The 14534-nt window shown below is 39.3% G+C and overlaps 1 protein-coding gene across 1 annotated transcript; it reads left to right on the forward strand.

Moving 5' to 3' along the window:
- Window positions 1–2601: 2601 nt before the first annotated feature.
- Window positions 2602–12627, forward strand: LOC102233726 (carboxylesterase 5A-like). The gene is made up of 13 exons (XM_023349526.1): window positions 2602–2709; window positions 4099–4297; window positions 4389–4527; window positions 6013–6146; window positions 6217–6370; window positions 6489–6593; window positions 7159–7260; window positions 8144–8284; window positions 8379–8459; window positions 8988–9132; window positions 9207–9356; window positions 10996–11068; window positions 12091–12627. Exons 1-13 carry the CDS (start codon window positions 2643–2645, stop codon window positions 12230–12232), a joined length of 1632 nt encoding a protein of 543 aa, XP_023205294.1. The 5' UTR covers window positions 2602–2642; the 3' UTR covers window positions 12233–12627.
- The last annotated feature ends 1907 nt before the right edge of the window (window positions 12628–14534 follow it).

Below are 14534 nucleotides of genomic sequence, written 5' to 3' on the forward strand. Positions count from 1 at the left end.
AGAACTCATAATAGATTACAGGAGGAATAAAACGGACATTACACCATTAACCATTGGGGGAAAATGTGTGGAGAGGGTAGCTGATTTCCGTTTCCTGGGGGTCCACATTGAGCAGGGCCTCACATGGAACATGAACACCTTGGAGCTGATAAAAACGGCCCAGCAAAGACTGAACTTCCTGAGGGTTCTCAGGAGGAACAACATCAAGGAGAAGCTGCTGGTGTCCTTCTACAAGTGCTCCATAGAGAGCATACTGACTTACTGTATCTGCGTCTGGTATAACAGCAGCACTACAGCTCAAAGGAAAGCTCTCCAAAGGGTTGTGAATACAGCCCAAAAAATCATTGGCTGCCCTCTCCCCTCACTGGAGGACCTGCACAGCGACCGCTGTCTAAGAAAAGCACAACACATCACAAAGGACACTTCTCACCCCGGACCTTCTCTGTTCACACTGCTGCCTTCAGGCAGAAGATACAGAGCAACCAGAACCAGAACCAACCGTCTCAGAGACAGTTTCTACCCCATAGCAATAACAAAACTAAATGCAATCAAAAACAACCATTAATCATCATAAATGATGTATGTGAGAATGTGGCTGTTCTTATTTTTCTTTTTTTTGCCAGTTGTTTGTTGATTCTTACATTGTGTGTGAATTATTTGTTATTTTTTGTTTTTGGGCATGTGCACCGACTGATGGCACCCTTTGAATTTCGTTGTCCTTGTGACAATGACAATAAAGATTTATCTTATCTTATCTTATCTATCTTAGATGTTAAGAAAGAGCTCAGAGGAAAAGTCTGAGTAAGAAATCAATGGACGAATCCAACCAACGTTTAACAAGGCCTTGAACTTTAAGCTGAAACACTAACACAATATACAGTCACACATTATGAAGACAAGCAAATATTACATTTTGTCAAATGCTATGATAAAGACCATCAATACATAAACATGCTGATCAATGTTCCATTTAGTGCTAATCAAAGGAAACCGTAAACAGATTGGTTTTAACTCCTACACCAGCCCTTAAACACCATCATTGATCAGGACATGGAAAGAGATCAGATCAATGCTCTGAGAGGAGGTCCATGTTGGTGGTTCTGGTTCCTCTGCAGCAGCTGGTCCCACTCAGCCAGTTTGAGTTGGTACCATAAAGGTTCTTGTTACAGTTTTCATGTCATCTTACCTGGTTTTTGAGCAGCACAGGTGATGCTACCAATCAGCAGGAAAGAAAACCACACAAGCCTGCAAAATTTGGATTAAAGCCATGTTAGACTCACCTCATAATGCAGCTGTTAGTGCAGGATAGACCTCAGATTCCTCTGATAGTGACTCCATTCAAATTTTTAATTTTAGAATTTTATTCTCAAATATCTGAAATTTATCTAAAAATCTGACATTTTTCTGGCATTTTTTGTTTTAATTTTGAAGCTTAGAAATTTCCTTGTTTCTTCTAGAACATTTCTGAGATTAATCTCCAAATTTAAGTGCTTTTTCAAGAAAATGTTCAACTTTTCAAAAAATGTTTTGTTTTTTTTTAAGAAAATTTTTGAACATTTTCTGTTTGGCAGAAATTTACTTTATATTTTTCTATCAACAGTGGCCCTAATGCGCCGACGTTAATAAACACACTTTTGTTAACGTGGTGAAATTTGCACAAAGATGGCAGTGGGCACCAAATCTTAATTTCATCACAGCGATCTGTCAGAACCAAATGGATCCATGATCTGCTTCATCTGAGGAGTGGGTGCACATGTAGGAAGGACGAACCCAGGGCGCTGTTCATGTAAGAACCGCCCCTGCAGTCGCCAACGAAAGCCATTTTCTCCCCTGTCATGGCCTTCATCCAGATCTTCATGTTTCAGGTTTAACATCTTTATTCTTCCTGCAGGAAACGGTTACAGATCTCAGCTTGAAGCAACAAGAACGTAAGTCAGCCAACGTTCTGAGTGATACATGCCCCTCTTGCCCTCGTTTTGCAACATTTAGCTGATAAGCCTCCACTGTCCGGGATGTGGCCGGGGAGGCTGAATCCAAACGGGTCCAAGGAGCACATCATGTTTGTTCACCCTGATGCAACAAAGTGTTTTCTCCTATAAGACAAATGGACAGCGTTTCCTAACCCAACCTGTTTCCTAACCCAACCTGGTTCCTAACCCAACCTGTACAACTGATCTACACCAGGAGGAGGTAATTAAATCATTTCATTCCAGTGTTTGGTATTGTGGCACATCTAAAAACTGCAGGACAGCGGCCCTTGAGGACTGGAGTTTGACACCCCTGGTCTAAATAATCTGGACCACCTCTGATTTTTACATCAGCATGACTCAGCAGCTCAAACCTACCTAAGGTTTCTGTATCTGTTCTCCCAAGACATGTGACCGGCCTGTAAACTGTGCCTCAAATCTGTCCATGTGGGAGATCATACATGTGTAAATATTGTTGGGTTCAGAGAGCAGGATGGGTCTTTTTTATGCATAGACGTTAAATCATTAAAGTACATTCTGTATACAAAGACCCGACTGTTACTGGACTTTGTTGTATGTGAAGAGTGAAGGTACCAGAGGGGAGGGGCAGAACAGCAGGCTTATATATCTGAACACCGACTGTAGATCTTTGTCTTTTGTTCCTGGCTGCACAAGATGAGAACAGTGCTGCTCGTTGTTTTCCTGCTGCCTGTGCTGATGGTGGCGGCACATCCAGCACCAGGTAGGAAAAGGATTTTAACTTTTAATTGTGCCACTTTTCTCATTCTGTAAAGTCAGACATGTTGTTTTTGCTGCTGGATAAAAAGATTTTGAAACTTGAAAATGAAAACAGCCTCTGGAAGCTGGAGACCTGTAGTTAAAAAATGACAATAGGTTGAGAGAAACTTTAACAAATAATTTTTAAAGTGTAAAAGTTCCTTCAAAGCATATTGGCATCAACTTAAGGAAGAAAAGTGCATATGGAGCATTTAATGCATTTAAGGCCACTGTTAATCAGGTATAATTTATTTAAAATAAGGAAAAAAGCTGCAGAACCAACAAATATAGGAATTTATTTTTATCTGCTGTTACCATCATTTTAAATACATCTTGTTGACTGTTGTATCAATTAAATGTTATGTTTTTATGTCTTTACTGTGATTATTTTTTAATCATATTTTACTGTTTTAAGTGTTGGTTAATAATTTTTCTGCTGGCTGTACAACATGTCATTTCATGGGAATAATAAAGATACCTTAAAGGCATTTCTTTTTAAATGCTTTGAATAATATCGAGTTCTATTTTAGTCCTGTGGGTTTGTTGTTTTTATTCCTTTATTATTCATAGTGCGTTATTTTAATTACATTTTAATAATTGTGGTCTTATGATTTGCTGCTGTTTTTGAGCAGGAGTCTCTTGAAAGCAAGATCATAAATATAGATTACAAACAAGCAATAAAGTTTTGAAACTGAAAAAACCCTCAAATCTAAAAGGTAGTTTTGATATTTAAAAAATATTTTTTGTTTATTAATGTTCAACATTTTGTTTCGTCCCATAATATTTTACAAAGTTGGAACTTGTGCAGTTTCTCAGGATAAGCCACATGTTTTCTGTAGGATTTAATTATAGGGCCAAAGGCGGCCATTTTGAATCTGATGAACCAATTCTGAGTCAGTTTGGAGACGTTTTTGGTCTTTATCCTGCAGAAGAAAGCTGATAAAAATGAACTCTTAACAGCTCAGAGGGGAAGCATAGTGGGAACAAACAACATTATTCAGTTTCACAGTTAACAATCAGATACATTTAACCATACTTGCACAAACAACAATAAAAAGCATAAAATAATAACACTAAACCCTTTAACAGCCTAGTATAGTCAAGTAATACTTTTAAATTACTAGAACATTCTCATAAAACACCCTTAAAATAAATTGGCCCGTACAATTTACATTACTGTCTGGTAGCAATTTCTTTTTCTGTAGAAAGAAATTATATGTTGAAATTAGTCATTTTAAAACTTTTTGGAGGCCATTTTCTCTGTGATACTTTACCAAACCAAATTTTACATTTTTGAAAAGAGTAACTGATTCGATAAAACAGAAAAATCATATCCTGTCTCTGTTCTCATTAGGGAGCAGCGAACTTGTGGTTTCTCTGAAAAGTGGCCAAATCAGAGGAGAATATGTGACTGTAAAAGGCACAGAGAGGAGGGTGAAGCAATACCTGGGGATTCCCTTCGCCAAGCCGCCTGTAGGGCCCCTCCGGTTCGCTGCCCCAGAGAGCCCGGAGCCCTGGGAGGGGGAACGAGACGGCACACAGCAGGCCCCCATGTAACAACCCCAAACCACCAAACAAATCAGCGTTATCCCAGAGACTCTTGTTCATGTCTGAATCTGCTTCCTGGTGTCCATCTGTTCTCAGGTGCGTCCAGGATCGAGAAATAGTCATAAATATTTCCATAGCCATGTCTATGGACTTCTCGGTGCCAGAGGTTTCAGAGGACTGTCTGTATCTAAACGTCTACACTCCAGCTGAAACCACGCCAGAAGTTAAGCTGCCGGTGAGTTGAACAGTTGCAGAGATCAGCAGAGATAAACAAAGAAACAGTGAACCAGGAGGACCTTGTTAAAATCTACTCACAAGAGACACAGCAAGAGATAAAGAAATGCACAAAGAGGACTTACTGTAAAGGAGAGTGCACAAAGTTTAAAGCAAATGCCTCCATCTAGTATAGAGACACAGCTAAACACAGAAACACTGAGGCTGGAGTATTTTGTTAGAATGTCCTTGTAAGAGACATTTAGAACCAAAGTGTACTTTCTATAGGAAAGAAAAGAGAGTACACACAGTTAATGGTGGGATACCCTCTGTCAATGACTATCCAGGATAGAGACACAGCTAAACACAGAAACAATGAGGCTGGAGTATTTTGCTAGAATGTCCTTGTAAGAGACATGGAGAACCAAAGTGTACTTTCTATAGGAAAGAAAAGAGAGTACACATAGTTTATGGTGGGATACCCTCTGTCAATGGCTATCCAGGATAGAGACATGGCTAAACAAAGAAACATTGGAGTGCTTTGTTAAAACATGCCTAAAAGACACCCAACTAGAGGTAAAGAATTGAGCAAAGAATACTTTCTGTGGATCAAAAAGGAAAGTACACAAAGTAGATGTCAGGAAAACATTTGTCATTTCCTAAATCCAGGAAAGAGACCCAGCTAAACACAGATAGGACTGAGCAAAGAGTACTTTCTATAGGAAAAAGAGAGAGTACATGCAAAATTAATGCAAGATAACCCTGTCAGTGACTCCATCCAGGAAAAAATCATGGCTAAACACACAAAGGGAGAGAGTACACATAGGTAATGGTGGGAAATCCTCTGTCAATGACTATCTAGGATAGAGACAGGGATAAACAAAGGAAAAACTGATCCAGAATTACTTAAAAAAGCTAATTGATATATGGACTTGTCATGCATTCATTGGATAACTTCATATCTTATATAAATTAATCTACTCTCCTCTGAACACAGTAGCTGTGGAAATTGAGAACTTTCTAAGGAAAGAAAAACAAGGGAAATTAGCATATAGCTTGCTTTCTGTTGCTTTAAACCAGGGGTGTCAAACTCCAGTCCTCAAGGGCCGCTGTCCTGCAACTTTTAGATGTGCCTCTGCTGCACCACACCTGAATAGAATAATTAGGCTCTGAAGAACTTATCTACACAACAAGGAGATAATTAAGGCATTTCATTCCAGAGTTTTGTACCTGTTGCACATCTAAAAACTGCAGGACAGCGGCCCTTGAGGACTGGAGTTTGACACCTGTGCTTTAAACCTTTCAATGTTTGTGTAGTGTGTAAATACTGATTATCCAATCACATTTTCACTGAGCTCAACTGATGTTAATGTGTAAACATAAATATCGACCTCAGTCTGGGCTGAGTCTGTGTAGACAGTGTGGGCTTCGCCGCATGCTGCTATAAACTGTAGTTCCTATATCCAAAGGTCAGCTGACACCTTCAGGCTCTTGTGTTGTGATTCAGGTAATGGTGTGGATCCATGGAGGAGGTCTGGTTTTAGGTGCTGCCTCCCAGTACGATGTTTCCTCATTGACTGCATATGAAAACGTTGTGGCAGTCGTTATCCAGTACCGTCTCGGCATCCTGGGATTCTTGAGGTAAGAAAATTCTGATGTCCAGATGTTGTCCAAATGATTGCCCAAAGCAAGAGTTTTCCATTTTTTGAAGCACTGGAGATGAACATGCCAAGGGAAACTGGGGTTTGTTGGATCAGCTGGCTGCTCTCAGGTGGGTGCAGGAAAACATTGAGGCCTTTGGCGGCGATCCACAATCTGTCACAATCGCTGGGGAGTCTGCAGGAGGCATCAGCGCATCCATACTGGTAAAGAAAACTCCTTCCTAGGGAATGGAAGAGATCACACACTTTTAAAACTGTTTTATGTTGGATATTTATCACTCCATTCCTCCTGATAACTTACCAAAAGTGTCTTTCTGCACAGACTCTGTCTCCCCTGTCGAAAGGACTCTTCCACAAGGCAATCTTTCAAAGTGGAGTTGCAACTCTTGGGGCCTATACTTCGGATCGGCCTCTTAATCAGGCCCATGTACGTTTGAATGTGTTTGTACTCACTCCTAAGGTGGATATCTCCATGATTTGTTCCTTTGGATTTGCTCTCTGCATGTCCCACTGGCAGGAAACAATGCAAAGGAAAAAGTCACAAGGGAAGAGAGGAGAGTCCTGTAGCTTTAAGATATAATCAGGGTCAAACATCAGAATCTAATTTCAGAGTTACTTAATTAGCATGGATGGATGGATGGATGGATGGATGGATGGATGGATGGATGGATGGATGGATGGATGGATGGATGGATGGATGGATGGATGGATGGATGGATGGATGGATGGATCGATGGATCGATGGATCGATCGATTGACCAACGGATGGAGGAATGGTTAGATGGAAGCACAGACTGACCTTTGGTTAGTCCAGATGGATGAATGGTCTCACATTTCCATCCATGTTGATCTGGACCCATGTTTTTACATAAATAAATTAGAAATGGCTCAAGACTTTTACAAACTTCTCTGGTATTTGCATCATGTTGGTCCAGTGTGACTCTACGCTTCTCTGTGTTTTTAATGACCTCATTTCCTGTCTTATTTGCCAGATTGTTGCCAACCTTACTGGATGTTACATGAGCAGCACAGAAGAACTGGTCCGGTGCCTCCGAGGGAAAACTCAAGACGAATTAATTTCTGTAGCCAAACAGGTAAAATAACCTTTAAAGATACTGTGGCTGTCCACCTGTGTTCTTTAACATGGCTATTTTAGGGACCGTAAACTAATAAATACTTTTTCTTATTTCAGGTAATTTATTTTTTATCCGCACTGCATTATATGATTAATTATTACTTTCACATTTCCCTTCCAGTAATCTCCATTCTTATAAAACCTGACTCGAACAAAAATTGCCGCCTGTTAACTGTAATACTTACGTCCTCCACCAGATGGCCGAAGTCAGGAGGATTTCTTGTAGTAGGTTTTTGAGGAAAGCAAATCTACTTTGAGGAAGAGGTAGAAATATTGAAGACACTCATTTCAAGTTTGGCGTTACAGGATTGAGAGTATATTGATTGTAGGGAACTTTGTAGCTGACCGCCATCTTGGTAGGCGTCTGTAACAAACTGTCATGACAGCTGGACTGTAGTTACTATGACAACAATGCACAACGCAAGAGTCTTTCTCTTGCACATTGGTCAAGAGCAGAGTTGGGTGGTAACTAGTTACATTAACTTGAGTAACTTTTTTGGTAAAAATGTACTTTTACAAGTATTTTTTTTAAAAACTTTACTTTTTACCTTTCCTTGAATAAAAATATGTTGAAGTACTGCTACTCTTACTTGAGTACAGTTTTGGGGTTCTCTGCCCACCTCTGGTCAAGAGTGTCAGTATACTTTCTTTTTCAAAGCTATGATTTAAGTATGCTTTGCTCTGTTTGCCTACCAAGATGGCGGTTCAGTGGCATGCATCACTTCCTGTTTAGACTTGTAAGAACTTATGTATTCCTTTCTGGCTGTGAGAGATTGTTGGGTTTTGTGTTGGGAGTCTTTTTTCTTGCTTCTGTAGCAAGAAAGCTTCTATTTTGTGTGCAGAGCAAAATTATACTCGGAGCCACTGTTGACGGCGAATTCCTTCTCGGTACATCTGATGATCTTCTCCAGAGGAAAGAAGTTCTGAACATCCCAGTGATGATGGGCGTCACCAACCATGAGTTTGGCTGGATTTTGCCTCAGGTGGCGTTAATGTTTCAGCGATGACACGTTCCAGTTGTCTCTGTTTGATGTTGAAGTTTTCTGGACTGGTTTGTTCTCTTTTGGTGGATCACAGGCCTTCACTCCTCGTGGTTGGGAAAAAGGCATGAACAGGGAGACAGTGCTGGCAGTGGTCCACTTGTTTAATCCTAAAGGGGTGAGATTGTGAGAATTGCTTATATAAAGCTAGAATTAAGATATTTATTTTTAATTTGATGAGCAAATTCATAAACAACTAGAAAATTGTGTCTAGTTTCTACTGCAAATATATTAGTACACTTAAATTATATTAGGACCACTGAAAAAAGAGAAAATAATTCAGACTTTATCTCAGAATTTCAACTTTAATCTCAGAATTTTGACTTTGATCTCAGAAATTTAACGTCAGAATTCTGAGATTTAAGTTAAAATTCTTCTGTTTTTCATTGGCCCTAATCCTCTTCCGTATAAAACAGTCTACAAGTAACATTTCAGCAAGATATGGGAGCTTGTTTTAAGTTCATAATAATTCCTTAATATTGATGAAAAAGTCCTAGTCCACTGTCAGATTATTTCATCTATAACATTGGAAAATGTCTCATTATAAGTAGAAAGCCCCAAATTTGGGCATCCAAAGAACTCTAAGTATGGAAACAAGCCTTGCCTCTGATTTTTACTGATTTATAAACCTCTGTCTGTGTTTCAGTCCGCCTCTGCAGCCAACAATGCCATCGTGGATGAGTATCTGAAAGACACAAAAACCCCACAAGACATCCGAGACGCCTTCACGGAGGTCATGGGAGACTTGGTGATGGTGCTGCCCACCATCAAGGTGGCCGGATACCACACAGGTCAGAAACAAAGATGGCTGACCCACTGTGCTTTGGTCTGCATCTCTGCTCACACCTGTTCCTCCTGGCTCCAGACGCGGGCGCTCCGGTGTACATGTATGAGTTTGTGTACGTTACGGATAGACCCAGGCCCAACAGGCCGAGCTTTGTGAAGGCGGACCACGCTGATGACGTCGGCTACATGTTCGGAGCATGTTTCTGGAACGGACACATCAGAATTACTGGTTAGTATACAAGCTTCAGAATGACTATTACCACTTCGAACATCTTTTAGTCGAGTGTACCTGCAGGATGCTTCAGTTCCAGTTGGTGTCTGATTTCTAGAACAAATATCTTACTATGCTTGAAATAAGAAAAACAAAACTAACTTACAAATAACTTTTCAGCAAAATATTGGAGCTTGTTTGAAGAAAATAATTCCTTAATATTTATGAAAAAGTACTAGTTCCAATGTCAGATTATTTCACTATTAACATGGGGAAAATGTTTTATTATAAGTGAAATAATAATCTGCCACTGGAAGTTGTACTTTTTCATTAATATTAAGAAATTATTTACTTCACACAGCTTAAAAGCTTAATTAGTTTTGTCTTATATTAAGTGTACTAGAAACTAGATTAAATAACTGATTTTGTGTTTTTGCAGTGTAGAATGAAGTCTTGCCTCCGATTGTTGTTCTTTTTCTTGCTGTGCTGCATTATACCTGCAGATGTTAGAAATGTAAGTCAAGTCATCTTCCATTCACAACTAGCGTTATGTCTGGAACAATCAGGAGTAAGCACCAGAGTCCAGTTTGGGATTAGTTTGAATATAAGTCCATTCCCACCAGCCGTATTTAATTTGCTTTAATCCAACTCTAGTCAGTTTTATTAGAAAGTCAGTTTTTTGGGGAGAGATATGAATAAGTAATCGAACCTGTTAGCTTTGATCTCGGTTTGGTTGAAGTGAATTCTGATGCTGTTTGAATACATATGTGAACACTAGGCGGACCGGAGACCGCTCCAGAAGCAGGAAGTGGACTATAACACAGGGAATTCTGGGTAAATACTACTAAAACAAACATGCTCTTACACTAGCATTTGAATGCTAGTGTAAGAGTGAAAATTGGAGGTATGAAAATGTAAAATGTTTTGGAAATGTTTTATTTTGAAAGGCTCCCCAGATGGGGTAGATGAGTGAAAGTTGGGGAACAGCTGAGTTTGGTGACAGCTGTTGGAGTAGCGGAAAAGAAATTAAAATGTTCGACACTGAGAAAGAGCTCAATTGTTTCTGTGGATTATTCTTCAAAGGAGAATCAGTATCTGGACACCCACGAGTCTTACACTAGTGGGAGAAATGGCTTGTTGTCTTTATCAGTCAATAGAGAAACAATACAACAGCTAAAATCTGAAGCGACTCCATTTCATTTACATTTTGCGAAGAAGAAAATTACACTCAGAGTCTTCTTCAGAAGTTTTTGTATCATGTTCTTCACTAGTTCTTGGTGCAGCGCCCCCACAGGTCAGGAGGAGAACAAGTTTTTCAAAGGGTTTGGATTGTTTGACACAGTGCAGTGAGAAAGAGAACATCAACAGCTGAAAATGTAATAAATGTTGCAGTTTTGGTCTCCAATCCAACCGAGTCTACCGGACTATCAGGTGTAAAAACACTCTAACTGGGTGTAAATAAAAGGGATTGTCTAAATCAAAAATATTTTCTAAAAAATTTGATTTTATTCTAAGATTTTTTTATACAACTCTCTGTGAAGTGCTTAAACTTTCTGCTGGAAAGTGTGGCTGTGTTAATCCAATGCTCCCTCAAAGCAGTAATTATCTGAAAACAAACTTCATTCTGTGGCTAAAACTCTTCTTTTTCCATCTTCAGTCAACTGCACTGATCAGGATGAGAGGTTTTCCAGGACCATGATGTCTTACTGGGGAAGTTTCGCCAGAACTGGGTAAGAAGTGAACATTTGGCCAAGTAAATAAATACCATCAATAACTCTGAAGATGCAGAAAGATTCTCGTCTCGGGGGTTTGCATACAGCTGGATTTTGAGACTAAATCTGAATAAAGATCACATCTGTAGATACAAGTACTGTATTTGCATTTTGCTGAGAAATTCAGACTTTTGCAGCTTTAGTGCATGTTTTGTGTAATATTTCCTTAAGTTATAAAAAACTGACCACTTAACTAATGCTGATCTACTTTATGAATATTTTAGTATTTATGAATATTTTTACAGTTATTTGATTAAAATGAGTAAATTTCTGCTATAAAAATCTAAACTTTCTAGAAAAATCAAGAAAACTTTTAAATTTGAAAAGTCAAAAATTTGCTAGAAAAAACTGAAATTTTTTTTAGATTGTTATAGAAATTTTCTAGAAAAGAAACTTTAACATTTCTTAGTTTCAAAAGTAAAAAAATTGCTTGAAAAAAACTCAAATTTTGGCATTAATCTTAAGAATTTTCTGGAAAAAATTTGGAAACGCCAAATGGAAAATGTTCCATTTTTGAAACAGAAACTTCCTTTTTTATATATATAGAGACTTTCTCCAAGAATATTCTCAAAATTTCCGATTTTTTTTCTACCAAATTTCAGACTTTTCAAACACAGAAACTTAATTGTTTTTTCTAGAAAATCTTTCTGAATTATCTCCAAATTTTTTAGTTTTTTAGCAGGAATTAATTCCTGTTTTTTCCCACTTTCTTCAATGATCCTAATAATATGACGTCATAATGAACGCATCAAACTGAAAAAAGCTGCGGGTTTTTGGTAGAACTGTACCCGCAATAGTCACTAGAGGGCGACCTAAGCAACCAAAAGTAATGGAAGAAGATTTGCACATTTAATGGAAGAAAAGCTGTGTGTTCTGCAAAAAATAAGACAATAAATTTGAAAGCTTCTTCCTTGTTTCACATGTAATTATCCAGATTGTTTATATCTGCTTGTGTCTGCCTTGTTTATATTTGTCCCCAGCTCTCCTAATGGTCCTGGTCTGGTGAACTGGCCGCTGTACGACAGGCAGAAGCAGGAGTACATGGAGCTGGGTCAGACCCAGTCTGTGAAGCAGAAACTGAAGAAGGACAAGGTCGATTTTGTCACTTCCGTTCTCCCTTAGAGGCTGCAGCAGATGGAAGCAACAGTCGCTAAAGCTGCAAACTGAGCATCGAGTTGTTTTATTTTTAGCTCAGCTTTTTAATAATACTTATAATGCAGTTAATGCTGATCACTGCCTGCAACATCTAGACTTTTTTTAGTCTTTTGATTCAGGCTGCTTTGCAAACTGGATGTAATTAAAAAATGTCTTCATTCATGTTGTGTAATTGTTGTTTCGCTCTTATTTTTCTACATTAGATTAAAGCAGGATGCATGAATAAAACATCACTATGAAACAGGGATGTCCAAAGTGTGGCCTGGGGGCCATTTGTGGCCCTCAAAATGACTTTGTTTGGTCCGTGACCACAAGTCAAGAAAGGTTAAAAATGTGGCTATCAAAATAGTCCCAATTGGTGATGAAAAGAAAAAAACTCAAAAAGATGACAAAAGTGGGTAATTCACCATCATGAAGATTTCATTCAGATTTCAAACATTCCAGCTCTTTAATAAATTTAAATCATTCTCTCTTTTTTAATTCCATTTTAAACTCTAAGTTGTTACTTAGCTTAAAATTGTCTGGATCCTCTGGTTTCACATTTTTTATCTTCAAATATCTTTTTATTGTTTATTAGAAAAATATTGACAGATATTGTACAAAATCATGTCAAATTTTAACAGATTTTCTGTCAAATTACCAAAATAAATCTTTTAAATTGCATTCTATTTTGTTGGGCTTGTGTTTTGCTTGTTGCTTATACTCTCTGGTTAAAGATAAGTATATTATTTTGGTTTGTTATTTTTTAACCGAGAAATACCGTTGATAACGTCTTCGCAGCGCTGATTGGCTGCTGCTCCTCCTGACGTTATTGGGTCCCCCCTGTCTTCGTCCTCGCATCTACTGGCGCATGCGCAGCAGAGTACAGTCTCACAGTGGAGGAGGTTGATCCGTAGAAACACGGAGAGTGGGCTTACTGTTGTGTCCGGACTCCGTGGGACGGTTCGTTCGGGTACAGCTGTCTGTCACGCTGTTGTTTTATTTTGAATTCCTCATGTTTACTTCACCGGAAGTCACGTTTCATCCTGTCTGTGAGTCTGAATGGCCCCGGGGTCACAGTGGAGTTCGGTTCTGGTTCCTTGACCTCTGCTGCCGTGTCTCTGTGGGTGACCCCCGTGACCCCGCACAGAGCTCCACGGACATGCCGTGGTCACAGCACGACTCGGTTCTCCAGGAAACGTCAGCTGTTTGTGTTTACTCTCTCCTCCTTCAGAAATGCTCCAGTTTGTGCTCTTATAGCTCTCTGACCCAAATCCAGTTCAGGTACCACCAGACTCAACATTGTATTTTAACAGACTGTATAAACAGCTGGATTCGGCTGGTGTTTCATCCACTAAGCTTGTTTTATTTGTAGCAGATTGGGACTTCATTCCTTTTATCATTCATTGAATTGGTTTAAAAATAGTTTAGTTTAGGTAAACAGTAAAGGTTCTGTGTTTTGCTAAGGATTAAAACTGCAAATGGTAAAGTAAGAATGGATGTGGACTGGATGTTTTGTTCTGTGAGTAATTTTCATTTTGGGTTGTGCTTATAGAAAATGAGCAGAAATCACAGTGGAAACTCACCTGCCTGCTTGGGAAATATGTGGTTCAAAATAATTATTTTTGCAAGTGCAGATTATTTATTTTTGCAATATTTTTTAAATACTATTTTATTTTTTCTTTATATATTTATTTAATCAGAAAAGTAGCTGGTTGTGCTGTTTCTGCGTTTGTCTTCCTGCGTGTGACCCTGCAAGGACAAGCAGGTTCAGATAATGGATGGATGGATGGATGGATGGATGGATGGATGGATGGATGGATGGCAGTTACCCAGGATTTCAGTACTACAGTGGAACCAGAGGTTCTGACAGCGGCTCTAGCTATGGGACCCAGCAGAGTGGCCAGCAGGGGGGTCCAGGTGACAGCAGCTCTTACCAGTTTGCAGAGGAGAGCTGGAGTTCTTCATCTGGTACCGGCGGTGAGGACGAGCCGGTCTTCACTCCTGTACATGACAAGGATCAAGTCTAAGCCTGCAAGTCCAAGTCGCGCTACAACCGTAAGCATCTGAGGTTCAGCCAGTTCCGCTACACCCCAACAGAACCAGTTGTCCTCCAGCCACCAGTGTTTCCCCATCCTGGGAATCATCCTCACCATCCAGGACAGAAGACTGAAGACCTGAGGATCACTGCAGTCAGGATGTTTGGACTCTGCTACTGATCTGGTTCTGGGTTTCAGAGTCCAGAGGAGTTGCTGCTTGAAACTGATACAACAAATGGCTTAAAAGTTTG

The sequence above is a fragment of the Xiphophorus maculatus genome, chromosome 2 (genome assembly GCF_002775205.1).
Source record: "Xiphophorus maculatus strain JP 163 A chromosome 2, X_maculatus-5.0-male, whole genome shotgun sequence".
NCBI classification, from domain to species: Eukaryota; Metazoa; Chordata; class Actinopteri; order Cyprinodontiformes; family Poeciliidae; genus Xiphophorus; species Xiphophorus maculatus.